General features: G+C 42.4%; 1 protein-coding gene across 2 annotated transcripts in view; it reads left to right on the plus strand.

The window, feature by feature from the left end:
- The window catches only part of LOC311106438 (protein sel-1 homolog 1-like), a 46,840-nt gene that overhangs the window by 12,805 nt on the left and 10,701 nt on the right, over positions 1–23,334 (plus strand). For both annotated transcript variants that reach the window (XM_084148772.1, XM_084148773.1), the window contains exons 4-17: positions 10,265–10,432; positions 10,777–10,882; positions 15,169–15,331; positions 15,689–15,742; positions 15,931–15,990; positions 16,114–16,195; positions 16,497–16,651; positions 17,728–17,784; positions 17,880–17,948; positions 18,161–18,238; positions 19,793–19,855; positions 20,121–20,208; positions 20,483–20,631; positions 21,385–21,550. In XM_084148772.1, coding sequence (XP_084004898.1) covers positions 10,265–10,432; positions 10,777–10,882; positions 15,169–15,331; positions 15,689–15,742; positions 15,931–15,990; positions 16,114–16,195; positions 16,497–16,651; positions 17,728–17,784; positions 17,880–17,948; positions 18,161–18,238; positions 19,793–19,855; positions 20,121–20,208; positions 20,483–20,631; positions 21,385–21,550 — 1,458 coding nt within the window. The remainder of the gene's footprint in view (positions 1–10,264; positions 10,433–10,776; positions 10,883–15,168; positions 15,332–15,688; positions 15,743–15,930; positions 15,991–16,113; positions 16,196–16,496; positions 16,652–17,727; positions 17,785–17,879; positions 17,949–18,160; positions 18,239–19,792; positions 19,856–20,120; positions 20,209–20,482; positions 20,632–21,384; positions 21,551–23,334) is intronic.

Here is a 23,334-nt window from a genome sequence, read left to right on the forward strand (position 1 = left end):
CTCGTTTGGGTGTTGGGACTGATCAGAGCCCGAAGGTACAGAGGTGCCGTTCCCCTCGCTGCTCCAAAGGCAAGCACCATGGTCTTGTAACGGATGCGAGCTTCAACTGGAAGCCAGTGGAGTGTGCGGAGGAGGGGGGTGACGTGAGAGAACTTGGGAAGGTTGAACACCAGACGGGCTGCGGCATTCTGGATGAGTTGTAGGGGTTTAATGGCACATGCAGGGAGGCCAGCCAACAGCGAGTTGCAGTAATCCAGACGGGAGATGACAAGTGCCTGGATTAGGACCTGTGCCGCTTCCTGTGTAAGGCAGGGTCGTACTCTCCGAATGTTGTAGAGCATGAACCTGCAGGAGCGGGTCACCGCCTTGATGTTAGCGGAGAACGACAGGGTGTTGTCCAGGGTCACGCCAAGGCTCTTCGCACTCTGGGAGGAGGACACAACGGAGTTGTCAACCATGATGGCGAGATCATGGAACGGGCATGAGAGGTGATGCATATATAGTGCATCACCTCTAATAGTACCCGTCAAAAATTTGGACACACCTACTCATTCCAGGGTTTTTCTTTATTTTTACTATTTTCTACATTGTAGAATAGTAGTGAAGACATCAAAACTATGAAATAACACATATGGAATCATGTAGTAACCAAGAAAGTGTTAAATAAATCAAAATATATTTAAGATTCTTCAAAGTAGCCACCCTTTGCCTTGATGACACCTTTGCACACTCTTGGCATTCTCTCAACCAGCTTGACCTGGCATGTTTTTCAAACAGTCTTGAAGGAGTTCCCACATATGCTGAGCACTTGTTGGCCAGGTCATCTGATGCAGCACTCCATCACTCTCCTTCGTAAAATAGCCCTTACACAGCCTAGAGGTGTGTTGGGTCATTTTCCTGTTGAAAAACAAATGATAGTCCCAATAAACCCAAACCAGATGGGATGGCATATTGCTGTAGAATGGTGTAGTAGCCATGCTGGTTAAGTGTGCCCTGAATTCTAAATAAATCAGTGTCACCAGCAAAGCACCATAACACCACCTCCATGCATTACGGGTGGGAAATACAAACATGCGGAGATCATCCATTCACCCGCACCGCGTCTCACAAAGACACGGCAGTTGTAACGAAAAATCTCTAATTTTGACTCATGAACAAAGGACACATTTTCACCGGTCTAATGTCCATTGCTCGTGTTTCTTGGCCCAAGCTGGTCTCTTCTTATTATTGGTGTCCTTTAGTAGTGGTTTCTTTGCAGCAATTCGACCATGAAGGCCTGATTCACACAGTCCCCTCTGAACAGTTGATGTTGTGATGTCTGTTACTTGAACTCTGTGAAGCATTTATTTGGGCTGCAATTTCTTAGGCTGGTAACTCTAATGAACGTATCCTCTGCAGCAGAGGTAACTCTGGGTCTTCCATTCCTGTGGTGGTCCTCATGAGAGCCAGTTTCATCATAGCGCTTGATGGTTTTTGCGACTGCACCTGAAGAAACTTTCAAAGTTTTTGACATGTTTTGTATTGACTGACCTTCATGTCTTAAAGGAATGATGGACTGTCGTTTCTCTTTGCTTATTTGAGCTGTTCTTGCCATAATATGGACTTGGTCTTTTACCAAATAGGGCTATCTTTTGTATAACCCCCCTACCTTGTCACAACACAACTGATTGCCTGAAACACATTAAGAAGGAAAGAAATTCCACAAATTAACTTTTAAGAAGGCACACCTGTTAATTGAAATGCATTCCAGGTGACTACCTCCTGAATCTCGTTGAGAGAATGTCAAGAGTGTGCAACGCTGTCATCAAGGCAAAGGGTAGCAACTTAAATATAAAATATATTTAGATTTTTTTGGTTACTACCTGATTCCATATGTGTTATTTCATAATATATATATAATATATGCAGTTGAAGTCTAAGGTTTACATACACTTGGAGTCATTTAAACTTGTTTTTCAACCACTTCACACACTTCTTGTTAACAAACTATAGTTTTGGCAAGTCGGTTAGGACATCTACTTTGTGCATGACACAAGTAAATTTTACAACAATTGTTTACACTGTATCACAATTCCAGTGGGTCAGAAGTTTACATACACTAAGTTGACTGTGCCTTTAAACAGCTTGGAAAATTCCTGAAAATGATGTCATGGCTTTAGAAGCTTCTGATAGGCTAATTGACATCATTTTAGTCAATTGGAATATTTCAAGGCCTACCTTCAAACTCAGTGCCTCTTTGCTTGACATCATGGGAAAATCCAAAGAAATCAGCCAGGACCTCAGGAATTGTTTTTTCTCCAAATGCCTGAAGTTACCACGTTCATCTGTACAAACAATAGTACGCAAGTATAAACACCATGGGACCACACAGCCGTCATACCGCTCAGGAAGGAGATGCGTTCTGTTTCCTAGAGATTAACGTACTTTGGTGCGAAAAGTGCAAATCAATCCCAGAACAGCAGCAAAGGACCTTGTGAAGATGCTGGAGAGAACGGGTACAAAAGTATCTATATCCACAGTAAAACGAGGCCTATATCGACATAACCTGAAAGGCCGCTCAGCAAGGAAGAAGCCACTGCTCCAAAATCGCCATAAAAAAGCCAGACTACGGTTTGCAACTGCACATGGAGACAATCGTACATTTTGGAGAAATGTCCTCTGGTCTGATGAAACAAAAATAGGAAAAAGGGGGTTGCTTGCAAGCCAAAGAACACCAACCCAACCGGGAAGCACGGGGGTGGCAGCATCATGCTGTGGGGGTGCTTTGCTGCAGGAGGGACTGGTGCACTTCACAAAATAGATGACATCATGAGGAAGGAAAATTGTGGATATATATTGAAGCAATATCTCAAGATGTCAGTCAGGAAGTTAAAGCTTGGTCGCAAATGGGTCTTCCAAATGGACAATGACTCCAAGCATACTTCCAAAGTTGTGGCAAAATGGCTTAATGACAACAAAGTCAAGGTATTGGAGTGGCCATCACAAAGCCCTGACCTCAATCCTATAGAAAATGTGTGGGCAGAACTGAAAAAGCGTGTGCGAGCAAGGAGGCCTACAAACCTGACTCAGTTACACCAGCTCTGTCAGGAGGAATGGGCCAAAATTCACCCAACTTATTGTGGGAAGCTTGTGGAAGGATACCTGAAATGTTTGACCCAAGTTAAACAATTTAAAGGCAATGCTACCAAATACTAATTGAGTGTATGTAAACTTCTGACCCACTGGGAATGTGATGAAAGAAATAAAAGCTGAAATAAATCATTCTGACATTTCACATTATTAAAATAAAGTGGTGATCCTAACTGACCTAAGACAGGGAATGTTTACTAGGATTAAATATCAGGATTAGTGAAAAACTGAGTTTAAATGTATTTGGCTAAGGTGTATGTAAACTTCCGACTTCAATTGTACATACATACATACATACACACATACAGTGGGGGAAAAAAGTATTTAGTCAGCCACCAATTGTGCAAGTTCTCCCACTTAAAAAGATGAGAGGCCTGTAATTTTCTTCATAGGTACAAGTCAACTATGACAGACAATGAGAAAAAAAATCCAGAAAATCACATTGTAGGATTTTTAATGAATTTATTTGCAAATTGTGGTGGAAAATAAGTATTTGGTCAATAACAAAAGTTTCTCAATACTTTGTTATATACCCTTTGTTGGCAATGACACAGGTCAAACGTTTTCTGTAAGTCTTCACAAGGTTTTCACACACTGTTGCTGGTATTTTGGCCCATTCCTCCATGCAGATCTCCTCTAGAGCAGTGATGTTTTGGGGCTGTCGCTGGGCAACACAGACTTTCAACTCCCTCCAAAGATTTTCTATGGGGTTGAGATCTGGAGACTGGCTAGGCCACTCCAGGACCTTGAAATGCTTCTTACGAAGCCACTCCTTCATTTCCCAGGCGGTGTGTTTGGGATCATTGTCATGCTGAAAGACCCAGCCACGTTTCATCTTCAATGACCTTGCTGATGGAAGGAGGTTTTCACTCAAAATCTCACGATACGTGGCCCCATTCATTCTTTCCTTTACACGGATCAGTCATCCTGGTCCCTTTGCAGAAAAACATCCCCAAAGCATGATGTTTCCACCCCCATGCTTCACAGTAGGTATGGTGTTCTTTGGATGCAACTCAGCATTCTTTGTCCTCCAAACATGACGAGTTGAGTTTTTACCAAAAAGTTATATTTTGTTTTCATCTGACCATATGACATTCTCCCAATCCTCTTCTGGATCATCCAAATGCACTCTAGCAAACTTCAGACGGGCCTGGACATGTACTGGCTTAAGCAGGGGGACACGTCTGGCACTGCAGGATTTGAGTCCCTGGTGGCGTAGTGTGTTACTGATGGTAGGCTTTGTTACTTTGGTCCCAGCTCTCTGCAGGTCATTCACTAGGTCCCCCCATGTGGTTCTGGGATTTTTGCTCACCGTTCTTGTGATAATTTGACCCCACGGGGTGAGATCTTGCGTGGAGCCCCAGATCGAGGGAGATTATCAGTGGTCTTGTATGTCTTCCATTTCCTAATAATTGCTCCCACAGTTGATTTCTTCAAACCAAGCTGCTTACCTATTGCAGATTCAGTCTTCCCAGCCTGGTGCAGGTCTACAATTTTGTTTCTGGTGTCCTTTGACAGCTCTTTGGTCTTGGCCATAGTGGAGTTTGGAGTGTGACTGTTTGAGGTGTGGACAGGTGTCTTTTATACTGATAACAAGTTCAAACAGGTGCCATTAATACAGGTAACGAGTGGAGGACAGAGAAGCCTCTTAAAGAATAAGTTACATGTCTGTGAGAGCCAGAAATCTTGCTTGTTTGTAGGTGACCAAATACTTATTTTCCACCATAATTTGCAAATAAATTCATTAAAAATCCTACAATGTGATTTTCTGGATATTTTTTTCTCAATTTGTCTGTCATAGTTGACGTGTACCTATGATGAAAATTACAGGCCTCTCATCTTTTTAAGTGGGAGAACTTGCACAATTGGTGGCTGACTAAATACTTTTTTTCCCCACTGTGTGTGTGTGTGTATATATATATATATATATATATATACACACACACACACACACACACACACACACACACACACACACACACACACACACACACACACACAGTACCAGTCAAAAGGTTGGACACACCTACTCATTCAAGGAACTGGGAGCTTCGTTAAATAGTACCCGCAAAACACCAGTCTCAACGTCAACAGTGAAGAGGCGACTCCGATACTTTTGTACCTGTTTCCTCCAGCATCTTCACAAGGTCCTTTGCTGCTGTTCTGGGATTGATTTGCACTTTTCGCACCAAAGTACGTTCATCTCTAGGAACCAGAATGCATCTCCTTCCTAAGCGGTATGACGGCTGCGTGGTCCCATGGTGTTTATACTTGCGTACTATTGTTTGTACAGATGAACGTGGTAACTTCAGGCATTTTGAAATTGCTCCCATGGTTGTACGACTTGTGGATGTCTACAGTTTTGTTTTCTGAGGTCTTGGCTGATTTCTTTTGATTTTCCCATGATGTCAAGCAAAGAGACACTTAGTTTGAATGTAGGCCTTGAAATACATCCACAGGTACACCTCCAATTGACTCAAATGATGTCAATTAGCCTATCAGAAGCTTCTAAAGCCATTAATTTTCCAAGCTGTTTAAATGCACAGTCACCTTAGTGTATGTAAACTTCTGACCCACTGGAATTTTGATACAGTGAATTATAAGTTAAATAATTTGTCTGTAAACACTTGTTGGAAATATTACTTGTGTCATGCACAAAGTAGATGTCCTAACCGACTTGCCAAAACTATAGTTTGTTAACTAGACATTTGTGGAGTGGTTGAAAAATGAGTTTTAATGACTCCAACCTAAGTGTATGTAAACTTCCGACTTCAACTGTATGTCGTAGGCCTACCGTTTGTAAAACACCCCAAAAAGACGGCAGGTACGAACAGAACCAAAAAAAGACCTCCAGAAGACGTCTGCCCGTGCTTACTAGGGTGTAGCCTACTGTGTTGGTCTGCAAAGGAATTTTATCAATGCCCATCCATGTGGTAGGCCCACCGTTTGTAAAACAGCCCATTGAATTGGCTTTATTAGTCCTGATTCCTGTGACTAATCAATTTGGCTATTTAAGCTCCGAATATCAGCTACACAACTTCATCAGGAGTTATCCTGAGCCTATTTGCAATGTGTTTACACAGCGGGAAATCAGAAGTATTTTCTTTTTCGCCGTGATCAGCTCATCAAAAATTGACAGATACAAATTTGAAACCACTGATCATGAAAATTTAGCCCACAGGGTGAAACTTCTGGACAGCAGTTGTGAGTAGCCTGATTTGTCCATTTCATATTGTCCATTTTACTTTGATCTGTCTTGTTTTTAGGGTATGTCAGCGTATTTTTTTATTTCATTGGTTGCCATTTAGGTTAGGCTATTTGATCTGAGAAACCTGCATGATGTAAAACGTGTCCGTCTCATTACATTGTCATACATTTTATCTCCAGCCTGTAGGCTACAGAAAAGGCCACATACTTTTTCTACCATATGCTATATCCAGGGGTGAAAGTATAATTAATTTATTCCCGGTACGGGACCAAGCGCGTGCACCAACATTTCTTATGGGCCTAGTCATAGAGTGACAAATACAGTCCCTATTAATTCAATAGGATCTCTGTGGGCCTAGTTGTAAAGATTTGTCATTTAACTTTTAAAATGCATGACCTTTTATTGTGGCATAAACACAACCAGTCAAAATGTTTTCATCTGATTCTTAAACAATCACTTCAAAGGGCTCCTTCATAGGTTAACCATGCACATATATATTTCCAGACTCCAAACAGTGGTGAATGGAAAGAGACATCTGTTACACGTAAACACCAAAAAGTGAAATGACAAATTTGGCTATTGTCATGTCACTGTTCTCGTCGAACCACATCGCATTGGACTGTAGGCTATACCATCCGTTTTCAAGTCCATTCGCTCATTTGTCATGCCTCTGACGTGCGGTAATGATAAAGTGGTGTAATAGCATACAGTTTTCTTGACATTTTGTTTTAATTATTGTGAATGGCTCATGTTTTACCCTGGCGATATCTGCTACATTTTTTTTACGGAACGTTGGTGGAGCGCCACAGCGATGCGTCTCTCCAACAGATGGCGCCCTGGGAATGGACAAGCAAAATAATTTGTGCCCCTGCCTTTGAGTGTATGTTAACTTCTGACTTCAATTGAATGTATACAGTTATACAATACATAGATTACTGCATATTACACATGGCACAAGAACAGAAAACTAAACTAATTTTAAGATGTCTTTGGTATATAATTGGTCAAGCCTATACTTCAAAATTAAACAAATTCTAGTAATCGCCTTTGAGTGTGGATTGTATTATTATGCATACTGGATGGACTGGTTACCTTATGCTATACTCCAAAATGTCTATCCATGAGGCTGGGAGAGAACGTATAGGTCTAGGCGATGCTGTTGGTTCATTGATTGTGCATGGCTGCTTACAGTTTGCCTACAATTATAGTGAATTTGATTTTAAATAGCCTAGTAATAGGGCATTTATATATAATTTGATAATGAATAGGCAGACACAAGGCCTACCTTTCAGCTACAGAAAATCTCATCACCATGCATTTCCATTTCCTCCTCTCTCGCCTTCATTACTTTCTCGAGCGCACAGAGAGGGGCTGCCAATAGTTTAATTAAATTAGTTTTGTTGTGAAAACGTTACTATCGACGTTCCGAACAGCTGCAGAGACAGGGTTGGAGAGCCCATGGCATACAGAGTTTGGGTGGAATATCACCTGTAGCGCACAGCGAGAGGCTGCATGCGCCTCAAACATTGGTTGATGCATTGATTTAAAAAAATATGTTAATTAGTTATTTCTGTTTTTATTTGTAATAAATGTGCAAACATTTCTAAAAACCTGTTTTCGTTTTGTCATTATGGGGTGTTGTGTGTAATTTGAGGGGGGGGAATAATTTAATCAATTTTAGAATAAGGCTGTAATGTAATTTTATTTGAAAAAAGTCAAGATGTCTGAATACTTTCCGAATGCACTATATGTTTTGATTTCTAAGACATTCTAAGGTTTGCATCATTCACAACTAAAATTGCTAAACAACTCAATCTAGTTTATAGGACCTGTTTCAAATGATCATGTTTACGCTCAGCATAGCCACTTCATATGCACACTCTCTCTGGATTGGGAAAAATATCATAAGTTCAATTAATTCTTCTTACTATAAAATCATAAAATATAAAATAATGGCATGGGACTTAGACGCATATCTTTTCTGCATGGCGCATAGCCAGATAACATACAGTAAGCTTACTCATGTTCTGTTCTTCTGAAATACATTTTCTTCATATCATAAAGTTTCTATAGACCTGCCTAAAATAAATAATGGATTTATTGTGACGGGTGTATATTCAGGTAATTTATTATACTTTTTTTTTTTTATGTAGATATTTCAAAGGCTCTTATCAGCGGCTTGTATGTGGCTCTTATGCATGGAGGTCTGGAAATGCTAAATATGTTTGTTAATTGACGATCAATTACCGTGAGACCTGCAAACTTTTACATGACAATAACCGGCTGACACAATTTCATGACCGCCACAACCCTCCATTTGCAAATCTGACCATATGGTTATGGGCAGATTTGCCAAATGCAGGGCGAGGGAGAGCTTTGTATGCGTTTCTTTGTGTGGCGTAAAGGTGATCTAGAGTTGTTTGTTTTTTTGTCTGTAGTTGTACACGGTGACATGATGGTAAAAAATGTGGTAAGACTGATTTCAGTTCCCTGCATTAAAATAAACGGCCACAAGGTGGGCCGCTACTAGATGTGCATTTTCTTGTTTGCTTATGGCCCTATACAGCTCATTAAGTGGGGTCTTAGTGCCAGATTTCAGTTTGTGGTGATGAATAGACAGCTACGAAAAATATAGATAAACTCTCTTGGTAAATGGTATGGTCTGCAGCTTATCATGAGGTATTCTAACTCAGGCGAGTAAAACATTGAGACTTCCTAAACATTAGAGATCACGCACCAGCTGTTAACAGAGACACACACACCTTCCCCCTTGCCCGAAGCTGCCATTTGGTCTTGACGATGAATAGAAAAACCAGCTAGATGCATGTTATCCATGTCCCTTTTCAGCCACGACTCAGAGAAACCGGATATTACAGTTCTACACGTCCTGTTGATGGGATAGTCTTAAAACGGAGCTCGTCCAGTTTGTTCTCTAGTGATTGTACGTTCGCCAATATAACGGAGGGTAGAGGCGGTTTATTTACTCGCCAACGTAGTCTCGTCAGGGAGCCCGCTCGTTTGCCTCTTTTGCGCCGTCTCTTCCTCTTTCGAGTCCCGGGATTAGGGCCTGGTCCGCAAGGAGCAGTACATCCCACAACTGCGAACTCGTTGAAGTAATAATCTTCATCCAAATCGACGTAAGTGATCACTGTTCTGATGTCCTGAAGCTGTTTTTGGTCATAGGAAATGATGACGGAAATAATATGTAAAAAAAATAAAAAATTACGATCAGCGTAAAACCCCCCACAAAATGTCATGAGCCCGTAAAACGGCAGCTATCCACTGCAGTGCCATCTTCCCAATTTATAGCCGAGTGTCAAAACACCGGTTTTAAATGTCCAAATTCATAATCTGTATGCTGAAATAAGTGATATGTTGAAGACCAAGACACAAATTACTCCCTATACACACACGTGTCATACTTGTGTTCAGATTACTTCTATTTTGCTAAATTAGTACCGTAACTGCTCACGCGTCAACATTTACCAAGCGGTCACTCCAGACTGAAATATCATAGCTTTCACCTGGATTCACCTGGTCTATGGATTGTTTATGGCCACAATGCTACAATATGTTCCACAGATAGGAGTGATAGGAGTGGGGAAAAAGGTACTTGTGCATTGATAAGCACACCAAAGACGGGATTACCGATAAATAATCAAATAAAGACCGCACTTCTAAAAGCCTATTTCACACCATAACCTGCTGAATTTGGAAGATTACGCTTTCTTTCATTTTGATTTCGGCACAAATGAAAATGTGGTACAGGCTTGCCCATGGATTGACGTTTCAGCATTGTCTCAATGAATAGTTCAGCGTTTGACCAGCCATGTACAACATGCACGTGCAGTTACAAGCCTGTCTGTGTTTTTGCTTGAACATACTAACTCCACTCCCCCTACCATTTGTGATTTTTGGTTGATGCAGTTCCTGTGGTGAATGGGGGCACAGCCAATGGGGAGCCCTGTCTGTTCCCCTTTCTCTTCCTGGGGAAGGAGTACTCGGACTGTACCACCGATGGACGGGGGGACGAACGGCTGTGGTGCGCCGCCACCTACGACTACGACAGGGACAAGAGATGGGGCTTCTGTGAGAGTAAGTCGGCATGGCCGTTTCAGACCTTGAGGAAACTCAAGTGAGTTAGTTACTGTTATCTTAAATGGAATGTATTCAGTGAGTGAATCTATTGGTTGAATTTGTGAGCTACTGCAAAACTTGTAAGCTCAGTGAGGACCAAATTCAGAATTGTCCTAGACTGACCAATCATTTGAGTGAACCTTAGATGACAGCACATTTTTTTCTTTGTGAGTGAATCAGTGTTTGATTGTTGTGGTCAAAATGAAATTCTATTTTCTGTCCCTCCCCCTTAGAGAGGGACACACACACCACTTACGAGGCTGAAACAAACAGTGAATGAATAAAGTTGTGTTGTGTTGTAGCGGAGGAGCAGGCTGAGCAAAGGCATCTAGCGGAGGAGGCCGAAAAGGAGTACCAGACAGCCCTCCGCATGATTAACGGAACCAACCGGAAGAGCCAGAAGAAAGAGTGAGCTCTCTTTCCTCCCCTCCTCCTCCTTGTCTCACCTACACACTAATCTCTCACATTCTCCTTTAGTGTTCATAAGTGTGCCTGCTGAAAGCAAGAACATTCTAGACATCCCACTTACTCATATTATTATTATTATTATTAGTGTGCTTGCTGAGAGCAAGAACGTTTTAGAAATCCAACAATCTTATTATTAGTGTGCTTGTTGACAGCAAGAACACTCTAGAAATCCTACAGTCTTAAAATTATTTGCTCTAGCGCTTAAACTGCTTAAGCGATCAACACCAAACAAACTTTTTAAATATGCAGACAGACAGTCTTTAGGTTACTAGGGAAAGTCTGGGCTGATTTTGGGAAACCCTGGTTTAAGGCACGGAGGCATGTGGGATTTGACTTTAACTCCTCCTATATCCATCTGAGCCTCATATAGGCGGCAGGTAGCTTAGTGTTTAAGAGCATTGTGCCAGTAACCGAAAGGTCGCTGGTTCTAATCCCTGAGCCAACTAGGTGAAAAATCTGTCGATGTGCCCTTGAGCAAGGCACTTAACCCTAATTGCTCCTGTAAGTCGCTCTGGATAAGAGCGTCTGCTAAATGACTAAAATGTCAATGTAAATATAGTCTACCATTTGTATAGCCACATCATGGGTTAGCACATGCTGAGATGAAAGGATGGCCATTTTGTGCTTTTAGTAAATAAGAATTTATATTTGTATGGGAATGTGTGTGTGTGTGCATTGTTTGTGTGTACAGTGCCTTCCGAAAGTATTCATAGATTGCACACAGGGATTACACCAGGCCAACGGTGATTTTAAAACAGTTACAAAGTTTAATAGTTGTGGTATGAGAACTGAGGATGGATGAACAACATTGTAGTTACTCCACAATACTAACCTAAATGACAGAGTGAAAAGAAGAACCTGTACTCAGGGGTATTTACACCCCTGAGTCAATACTTTGTAGAAGCACCTTTGGGGGCGATTACAGCTGTCTCTTTTTGGGTAAGTCTCTAAGAGCTTTGCACACCTGGATTGTACAATATTTGCCCATTATTCATTTGTAAATTCTTTAAGCTCTGTCCCGTTGATTGATGATCATTGCTAGACAGCCATTTTCAAGTCTTGCCATATATTTTGAAGCCGATTTATGTCAAAACTGTAACTAGGCCACTCAGGAACATTCAATGTCTTCTTGGTAAGCAACTCCAGTGTATATTTGGCCTTGTGTTTTAGGTTATTCTCCGCTGAAAGGTGAATTAGTCTCCCAGTGTTTGTTGGAAAGCAGACTGAACCAGGTTTTCTTCTAGGATTTAGCCTGTGTTTCTAGCTATATTCCGTTTTTAAGTGCCTTGTGGCAAATAGGATGCATGTAAAAAAAAAATGTAAAATTCTGTACAGGTTTTCTTCTTTTCACTCTGTCATTTAATAATAATAATAATATGCCATTTAGCAGACGCTTTTATCCAAAGCGTCTTACAGTCATGCGTGCATACATATTTTTTTGTGTATGGGTGGTCCCGGGGATCGAACCCACTACCTTGGCGTTACAAGCGCCGTGCTCTACCAGCTGAGCTACAGAGGACCACATTAGGTTAGTATTGTGGAGTAACTACAATGTTGTTCATATATCCTCAGTTTTCTCATACCACAACTATTAAACTCTGTAACTGTTTTAAAATCACAGTTGGCCTGGTGTAATCCCTGAGCAAAGGGGTTGAATATTTATTGACTCACTAAAAGTGGCAGTAATAAAGCCTCTCTTGAAAAAGCCAAACCTTGACCCAGAAAATGTAAAAAACTATCGGCTTATATCTAATCTCCCATTCCTCTCAACATCTTTAGAAAAAGCTGTTGTGCAGCAACACACTGCCTTCCTGAAGACAAAACAATGTATACGAAATGCTTCAGTCTGTTTTTAGACCCCATCAAATCACTGAGACTGCACTCGTGAAGGTGGTAAATGACTTTTTAATGGCGTCAGACCAAGGCTCTGCATCTGTCCTTGGGCTCCTATATCTTGATATCTTTCTGACAGATAAGATCTAAACCAGGCAAGGACAAGTTCTTGCCTGGTTTAGATCTTATCTGTCAGAAAGATATCAGTTAGTCTCTGTGGATGGTTTGTCCTCTGACAAATCAATTGTACGTTTCGGTGTTCCTCAAGGTTCCGTTTTAGGACCACTATTGTTTTCACTAGATATTTTACCTCTTGGTGATGTCATTCGGAAACACAATGTTAACTTTCATTGCTATGCGGACGACACACAGCTCTACATTTCAATAAAACATGGTGAAGCCCCAAAATTGCCTGCCCTGGAAGCATGTGTTTCAGACATAAGGAAGTGGATGGCAGGACATTTTTTTTACTTTAAAACCCGGACAAAACAGAGATGCTAGTTCTAGGTCCCAAGAAACAAAGAGATCTTCTGTTGGATCTGACAATTAATCTTGATGGTTGTACAGTCGTCTCAAAAAAAAACTGTTACTCTGGACCCTGATCTCTTTTGACAAACATATCAAGAATATTTCAAGGACAGCTTTTTTCCATCTTCGTAACATTGCAGAAATCAGAAACTTTTTGTTGAAAAATTATGCAGAAAAGCTAATCCATGCTTTTGTCACTTCTAGATTAGACTACTGCAATGCTCTACTCCCCAGATACCCGGATAAAGCACTAAATATACTTCAGTTAGTGCTAAACACGGCTGCTAGAATCTTGACTAGAACCAAAATATTTGATCATATTACTCCAGTGCTAGCATACACTGGCTTCCTGTTAAGGCTAGGGCTGATTTCAAGGTTTGACTGCTAACCTACAAAGCATTACATGGGCTTGCTCCTACCTATCTCTCTGATTTAGTCCTGCCGTACATACCTACACGTAGGCTATGGTCACAAGACGCAGGCCTCCTTATTGTCCCTAGAATTTCTAATCAAACAGCTGGAGGCAGGGCTTTCTCCTATAGAGCTCAATTTTTATGGAATGGTCTGCCTATCCATGTGAGAGACGCAGACTCGGTCTCGACCTTTAAGTCTTTACTGAAGACTCATCTCTTCAGTAGGTCCTATGATTGCGTGTCGTCTGGCCCAGGGGTGCGAAGGTGAACGGAAAGGCACTGGAGCGACAAATCGCCCTTGCTGTCTCTGCCTGGCCGGTTGCTGTCTCTCCATTGGGATTCTCTGCCTTTGACCCTATTACGGGGTCATCCCTAGGAGGGGTCCGTGCCCCCTAATTCTCTCTCTCTCTCCCTCCCCTCCCTGAGGACATGAGCCATAGGACCATGCCTCAGGACTACCTGGGCTGATGACTCCTTGCTGTCCCCAGTCCACCTGGTCGTGCTGCTGCTCCAGTTTCCACTCTTCTGCCTGCGGCTATGGAACCCTGACCTGTTCACCGGACGTGCTACCTTGTCCCAGACCTGCTGTTTTCAACTCTCTCTCTTTACCGCACCTGCTATATCAACCTCTAGATGCCCGGCTATGAAAAGCCAAGTGACATTTACTACTCATGTACTGACCTGTTGCAACCTCTACAACCACTGTGATTATTATTTGACCCTGCTGGTCATCTATGAACGTTTGAACATCTTGGAGAAAAATCTGGTTTTAATGGCCATGTACTGTTATAATCTCCACCAGGCACAGCCAGAAGGGGACTGGCCACCCCTCAGAGCCTGGTTCCTCTCTAGGTTTCTTCCTAGGTGTCTGCCTTTCTAGGGAGTTTTTCCTAGCCACCATGCTTCTACATCTACATTGCTTGCTGTTTGGGGTTTTAGGCTGGGTTTCTGTATAGCACTTTGACATCTGATGTAAAAATGATTTATAAATACATTTGATTTGATTGAAGACATTTCAGCTTTAAATTGTTATTAATTTCTCAAATCTTCTACAAACAAAAGTCCACATTATGGGTTATTCTGTGTAGATCTGTGACAATATCAATTTAAGCAATTTTTAATTCAGGCTGTAACACAACAAAATGTGGAAAAAGTAAAGGGGTGTGAATACTTTCTGAAAGCTTTGATATGCTTGCACGGCTGCGTGTCTTGTCGCTAATCTCGTCCCACTCCTTTCTTATTTTGTATCTTTGTATCTATCTTGGACAGGATAGACAGAGAGAAAGGAAGGAGGAAACATATTGCTAGAGCAGTGGGTTGGATTCGAACCCATGCTTGCAGCGGTACTTTACACATGTGTTCTAGAGGAGAGGCAGCGGCTTAGACTGCTAGACAACCCCAGGCTACATACACACCTTTAACTTACTCAATCTTCATCTTATTCCTCATCAGGTTGTATGAAAAGCTATTGAAGGTGGCGTGGAAAGGCCACCACAAGGCCATGGAGAAGGTGGCCTACGCCATGCTGTTTGGAGACTACATGACCCAGGACATCCCCAAGGCCAAGGAGCTATTTGAGAAGCTGGCCCTGGAGGGCTCCCCCAAAGCTCAGATGGTAATGGAACATTCCTATTTAAACTAAATGGATCCAGGGTAGACATTTTAAACATGCTCTGTTGATGCTTAGGGCTACAGCCACACAGCTTTTGTCTTAAAATTACGGATTGAGTCATCCATTGATGAACGGAGCTGATTGTCCTTCAAAAAAAGCACAGTATGTCCATCTTTTTACGTATGCAACTCGCTTTTAAAGTAGTTGACTTGAATAGAAATGTTGACTGACGAAAACAAACAATTGATGTATGTATGTATGTATGTATGTATGTATGTATGTATATACGATTTCATCTATGTTTATGCATCTCTGTGTGGTTGTAGGTAGCCTAACGCTCCACCTGGTATCTTCCAACAGGCACTTGGTTTCTTGTACGCTGCCGGGTTAGGCGTGAACTCCAGTCAAGCAAAGGTACAAACATCCAGCCTCTCTCCTTTTTCTCTCTCCCTCCTTTCTCCAAGCCCGTCTCTCTTCTTTCGATGTAGCCTATATACTGATGAAAAGCTGTATTTGTTCAGAGGTAGCTTTCGTAGATAATATGGAGTTACCTCCTTAACCAGGAATGTAAAGTAAAGCATATCCCCTCAACTCTGTTTCAGGCGTTGGTTTACTACACCTTCGGGGCTTTGGGCGGAAACCTGGTGGCTCATATGATTCTGGTGAGCTACTTCTGCTTTTAGTAGATTTGAATAGAGAAGCCTTATAATGTGTATTGTTTCTCTCTTATGGATATACTGTATAATGATTGACCTTTTCTCCCTTTGCTACCATTCTCTCTTTAGGGATACCGATACTGGGGTGGTGTGGGTGTGCCCCAGAGCTGCGAATCGGCACTGACGCACTACAGACTGGTGGCCAATCATGGTAAGAAGACACCCGCTGCCAACCAATTAAACACTTTCACTGTCTCAGATTACAGTTTCTCAGTGTTTTGAATCGAGAACACCTGCATCTAAACAGCCCTAAACTAGCATGTGCAGTAGAGTTCGAAAAGTAGATTTGTTTTAAGTTTGTTTTGTTGCGAAGTGTCTCTATTGCACATTTGTAGGTGCTGCCCTTTTATAGGAAAATCCCCAGATTCTCAGCAAACTGATTAAACAAAAGGAAAGGCTGCAACTCTACTGATCACAGAGACATGTATGCAGAAACATGTGTCTTTCTCCAGTGGCCAGTGATGTGTCCCTGACGGGAGGCAGTGCGGTGCAGAGGGTGCGTCTGCTGGACGAGGTGGAGAACCCGGGCTCTACCAGCGGCATGCTGGAGGAAGACCTGATCCAGTACTACCAGTTCCTTGCTGAGAAGGGAGACGTCCAGGCCCAGGTTAGGGTTAAGATGGGGAAGACTGCTCTTAGTGTTTTTTCTGCGTAGGAAATTCTTTGGAGTTCTTTGCGATGGGAAAAACAGCATTCACTGTAAACTTGAAGGATGAAAACTAAATTGAAAGTATGTAGAAAAGATAATAGCCCTATATATTTTTTCATAATGTAATCTTTGAGAACTAACAATCACCAAAATTAAAGCTAGACAGTCAGGGAAAATGGAAAATTCTATAAATTATGAATTCAGGGCATTATACCCATTATACCCTTCCTCGCACTTGCGGGAGTTAAAGGAAGTAATCAAATCACTTGTTGAGTCTCTTGATTTTCAAGTTTCTCTGGCGCTTGCACGACTATAGCATGAAAATGGGTAAGCATGTAATGATTGAAAAGGTGGATTCTGGTCAAAAGTAAATCAAATCAAATCAAATTTTATTGGTCACATGCGCCGAATACAACAGGTGCAGACATCACAGTGAAATGCTTACTTACAGCCCTTAACCAACAGTGCATTTATTTTTAACAAAAAAGTAAAAATAAAACAACAACAAAAAAAGTGTTGAGAAAAAAAAGAGCAGAAGTAAAATAAAATAACAGTAGGGAGGCTATATATACAGGGGGGTACCGTTGCAGAGTCAATGTGCGGGGGCACCGGCTAGTTGAGATAGTTGAGGTAATATGTACATGTGGGTAGAGTTAAAGTGACTATGCATAAATAATTAACAGAGTAGCAGCAGCGTAAAAAGGATGGGGTGGGGGGGGCAGTGCAAATAGTCCGGGTAGCCATGATTAGCTGTTCAGGAGTCTTATGGCTTGGGGGTAGAAGCTGTTGAGAAGTCTTTTGGACCTAGACTTGGCACTCCGGTACCGCTTGCCGTGCGGTAGCAGAGAGAACAGTCTATGACTAGGGTGGCTGGAGTCTTTGACAATTTTGAGGGCCTTCCTCAAAATTGCATGAGGAGAAACCACTGGAGGAGAAAGCACTTCCAAAAGTAGTGCACTATATAGGGAATATGGTGCCATTTGGGACTCATACGTCGTGTTTTGTGCCATGACCCCATGCTTTGTTCACAACAGGTTGGACTGGGCCAGCTGCATCTGCACGGTGGTCGGGGGGTGGAGCAGAACCACCAGGTAACCTTTCCCTAACCCATTTTCAACCTTATTCGAACACTAGCTGTGCTGCTCACTCTTGTATTTAATGTGATTAAATGTTTGTTTGTCGACAGCGGGCCTATGATTACTTCAACCAGGCAGCGAATGCCGGGAACACACACGCCATGGCCTTCCTTGGGAAGGTAAGATTATTACATGATTTTATAGGCCTGTAGCACTGTGTAGAAGTAAGTAGGTAACGCTAACCTTACTCTGTGGCTGTGCTACTTTCCAGTGGTTTCTCCTCATGCTCCCTTCTCTCTCCTTCTCTTTATTTTTTCTTTGTTCTTTTTTTCTCTCGCCTGTCTTTTCTTGCTCTTTTCTCACTCTGTCTCTCTCTGTCTCTCTCTGTCAGATGTACTCGGATGGCAGTGAGTACTTGTCTCAGAACAATGAGACGGCCCTGCAGTACTTCAAGAAGGCCTCTGACCTGGTGAGTGTCCAAATCTTAGAAATAGAATCACTGGAGTGGAAATCATATTTCTATGGTCCAGCCATGGATTGTTATACATCCATAATGATATCTATATAACTCTGTTTGCTTCATCTTTCCATTTATCAAACAATTCACTCCTTTGGGTATCTTATAGATAGGCCACAGTGCCTGCACATACAGTGCATTCGGAAAGTATTCAGACTCCTTCCCTTTTTCCACATTTTGTTACATTACAGCCTTATTCTAGAATGGATTACATTATTTTTTTCCCTCATCAATCTACAAACAATACCCCATAATGACAAAGCGAAAACAGGTTTTTAGAAATTTTTGCAAATGTAGAAAAAAACAGAAAAACCTTATTTACGTAAGTATTCAGACCCTTTGCTATGAGACTCAAAATTGAGCTCAGGTGCATTATTCTTCCATTGATCCTCCTTGAGATTTTTCTACAACTTGATTGGAGTCCACCTGTGGCAAATTCAATTGATTGGACATGATTTGGAAGGCACACACCTGTCTATATAAGGTCCCACAGTTGACAGTGCATGTCAGAGCAAAAACCAAGCCATGAGGTCGAAGGAATTGTCCGTAGAGCTCAGAGACAGGATTGTGTCGAGGCACAGATCTGGGGAAGGGTACCAACACATTTCTGCAACAACACAGTGGCCTCCATCATTCTTAAATGGAAGAAGTTTGGAACCACCAAGACTCTTCCTAGAGTTGGCCGCCCAGCCAAACTGAGCAATCGGGGGAGAAGGGCCTTGGTCAGGGAGGTGACCAAGAACCCGATGGTCACTCTGACAGAGCTCCAGAGTTCCTCTGTGGAGATGGGAGAACCTTCCAGAAGGACAACCATCTCTGCAGCACTCCACTAATCAGGCCTTTATGTAGAGTGGCCAGACTGAAGCCACTCCTCAGTAAAAGGCACATGACAGCCCGCTTGGAGTTTGTCAAAAGGCACCTAAAGGACTCAGACCATGAGAAACAAGATTCTCTGGTCTGATGAAACCAAGATTGAACTCTTTGGCCTGAATGCCAAGCATCACGTCTGGAGGAAACCTGGCACCATCCCTACGGTGAAGCATGGTGGTGGCAGAATCATGCTCTAGGGATGTTTTTCAGCGGCAGGTTTTTCGAGGCAAAGATGAACGGTGCAAAGTACAGAGAGATCCTTGATGAAAACCTGCTCCAGAGCGCTCAGGACCTCAGACTGGGGCGAAGGTTCACCTTCCAACAGGACCACGACCCTAAGCACACAGCCAAGACAACGCAAGAGTGGCTTCGGGACAAGTTTCTGAATGTCTTTGAGTGGTCTGAATACGTTCTGAATGCACTGTATGCCTGTAAGAATTCCCAATATAAAAGTCCACTGCTCATAGTGGTCAAAAACTGTTGGGACAGAAATATTCTTATACATCGCTTTTCAATGATAACATGGTTTTTCAGGATCGATCAGTTATACATTATTAGTCAAATTAACCGGTGTAGATGTGGTTTTCAAGACTGCCTCTCTTTTTGGTGTCCTTACCCGCTGTTCTTGTCCCCTAGGGTAACCCTGTTGGACAGAGTGGACTGGGCATGGCGTACCTGTACGGGAGGGGCGTGCCAGTGGTAAGTGACTGCCAGTGTCCACCATCACCCAGTGCCACCCATACCACCTGGCACCTACACTAGAAGAGCTTGGCAAAACACATTTATTTTAGGTAAAGATTTGGCACATGCAATAAGGTTCAGCTGCATGCCTGTTTGATTCAAACTGTAGTTAAATTACTAAAGTGAGCTTTTGTAAACATTGGCATTTGAATCCAGCAGCTGTGTAGGCCTGTCTGTATTTTCTGTATGATTTACACAATAGTTTTGTGTGTGTGTCCTACAGAATTACGAGTTGGCGCTGAAATACTTCCAGAAGGCAGCGGAGCAGGGCTGGGTAGACGGACAGCTTCAGCTGGGTACCATGTACTACAGTGAGTGTGTGCGCATGCGTGTGGGCCTGTGTGTGTGTAGAGACCCACAGTTTTTTCTGTTGGTTAGTGTAAAACAGCCTTGTCCCTTTGGTCTCCTGGGGAACAGTGCAATGTTAGTTGCCCACCAAAATTCTGCTCCCAACTCTGCAACTCTGCAGCCATAAGATGCCACTCTTTTTTTCTCTTGCACACCACATCTTCCTCTCCCTCTCCTTCTCAATGTTGGGGATCTCTCACTCACTTTTGTCTCTCCATTCCTCCTCTTCCTCCCCAGATGGCATCGGGGTGAAGCGTGACTACAAGCAGGCCCTCAAGTTTTTCAACCTGGCCTCGCAGGCGGGCCACATCCTGGCATTCTACAACCTGGGCCAGATGCACGCCACGGGCACCGGCGTTATGCGCTCCTGCCACACCGCCGTGGAGGTGAGCTAGTTAGCCATTAGCTAGCTGCTGTACATAATTGGCTAGCTGCGGCATTAGCCATTAATTAGCTATAGCTGCTGTATAGAATTGGCTAGCAATAGCATTATCCGTCAACTAGCCGTTAGCTGCTATGGAATTGTATAGCTATAGGATTAGCCATTAGCTAGCTATTAGCTAGTTGAGTATCCCAGTCCTTCAGTTCATTAGCCTTTAATTAACTTATCACACACCACTGCTACACTAGCCACCTGGAAGCTAGCCTCTAGACAGTGTTTCCCGGTTTATTAGCCAGCAATTAGCTTTGTTAGCTGTGCATTAATCATCAATAAACCATCCGTTAGCCTGAGATTAACCTTAATCCGTTAGAGTTATGCATGAATAACCAATTAGCCGTCTTCTAGCTAGGCATTAAAAATAGCCACCCGTTTAGCCATTTAGTAGCCTGCTAATTGCCCTCCGTTAGCTGCTATTCAGCCATGCATTAGCTAAGCATTTAGCCATTAGCTACTCATTGTCAGTCATTGTTTGCCAATCCATACTTATCCATTCCTTAGCCATTGAACCACAACTGGGGTCAGATACATTTTAATCCTCCCATTGGTTAAAGTTAAAATCAGGGGTTGTGTAATCTGATCCTAGGTCTGTGCTTAGGGGCGACTACTATCTTGAGAATTGCCTGAACAGCCCCTGTTTTGTTCATGTTTCTGTGTGTATATGTCTGTCTTTTGTGTGTGTGTGTGTGTCTGCGAGCAGCTCTTCAAGAATGTGTGTGAGCGTGGGCGCTGGTCGGAGAGGCTTATGGCAGCCTACGGCAGCTTCAAGGACGGCGACATGGATGGGTCGCTGGTGCAGTACCTGCTGCTGGCCGAGCAGGGCTATGAAGTGGCCCAGAGCAACGTAGCCTTCATCCTTGACCAGAGTAAGAACACATAAACTGTGTGTGTATGTATGTACAGTACGAGTCAAAAGTTTGGACACCTACGCATTCAAGGGTTTTTCTTTATTTTAACTATTTTCTACATTGTAGAATAATAGTGAAGACATCAAAACGATGAAATAACAAATATATGGATAACATATGAATAAATAACATAATAAATAACATATGGAATCATGTAGTAACCAAAAAAGTGTTAAACAAATCAAAATGAGATTCTTCAAATAGCCACCCTTTGCTTTGATGACAGCTCTGCACACTCTTGGCATTCTTTCAACCAGCTTCATGAGGTAGTCACCTGGAATGCATTTCAATTAACAGGTGTGACTTGTTAAAAGTTAATTTGTGTAATTTAGCAGACGCTTTTATCCAAGTGCATGCATTTTTACGTATGGGTGGTCCTGGGGATCGAACCCACTACCCTGGCGTTACAAGCGCCATGCTCTACCAATTGAGCTACAGAGGACCACAAATAAGCAAAGAGAAACGACAGTCCATCATTACTTTAAGACATGAAGGTCAGTCAATATGGAAAATGTCAAGAACTTTGACATTTCTTCAAGTGCAGTCGCAAAAACCATCAAGTGCTATGATGAAACTGGCTCTCATGAGGACCGCCACAGGAATGGAAGACCCAGAGTTACCTCTGCTGCAGAGGATAAATTCATTAGCGTTAGCTGCACCTCAGAAATTGCAGCCCAAATAAATGCTTCACAGAGTTCAAGTAACAGACACATCTCAACATCAACTGTTCAGAGGAGACTGTGTGAATCAGGCCTTCATGGTCGAATTGCTGCAAAGAAACCACTACTAAAGGACACCAATAATAAGAAGAGACTTGCTTGGGCCAAGAAACAACAGCAATGGACATTAGATCGGTGGAAATGTGTCCTTTGGTCTGGAGTCCAAATTGGAGATTTTTGGTTCCAGCCACCATGTCTTTGTGAGACGCGGTGTGGGTGAACGGATAATCGCCGCATGTGTATTTCCCACCGTAAAGCATGGAGGAGGAGGTGTTATAGTGTGGGGGTGCTTTGCTGGTGACACTGTCTGTGATTTATTTAGAATTCAAGGCACACTTAACCAGCATGTCTACCACAGCATTCCATTCTGCAGCGATATGCCATCCCATCTGGTTTGGGCTTAGTGGGACTATCATTTGTTTTTCAACAGGACAATGGCCCAACACACCTCCAGGCTGTGTAAGGGCTATTTTACCAAGAATGAGAGTGATTGAGTGCTGCATCAGATTACTTGGCCTCCACAATCCCCTGACCTCAACCAAATTGAGATGGTTTGGGATGATTCGGACCGCAGAGTGAAGGAAAAGCAGCCAACAAGTGCTCAGCATATGTAGGAACTCCTTCAAGACTGTTGGAAAACCATACCAGGTGAAGCTGGTTGAGAGAATGCCAAGAGTGTTCAAAGCTGTCATCAGGGCAAAGGGTGGCTATTTGAATATAAAATATATTTTGATTTGTTTAACACTTTTTTTGGTTACTGTATGATTCCATATGTGATATTTCATTGTTTTTATGTCTTCACTATTATTCTACAATGTAAATAAAGTATAAATAAAGAAAAACCCTTGAATGAGTAGGTGTTCTAAAACTTTTGACCGGTAGAGTATGTATGTATGTATGTATGTGTGTATATATATATATATATACCCTAGCTAGCTAGGGGGAACTGTTTTGAAGAGTTCCGTACTGTTTAACTGCAACCATCTTGAACCTCCTTATCCCAATTATGTTTCTCCTTCTTCA

The sequence above is a fragment of the Coregonus lavaretus genome, assembly GCF_964263955.1.
Source record: "Coregonus lavaretus genome assembly, chromosome: 31".
Classification (NCBI taxonomy): domain Eukaryota; kingdom Metazoa; phylum Chordata; class Actinopteri; order Salmoniformes; family Salmonidae; genus Coregonus; species Coregonus lavaretus.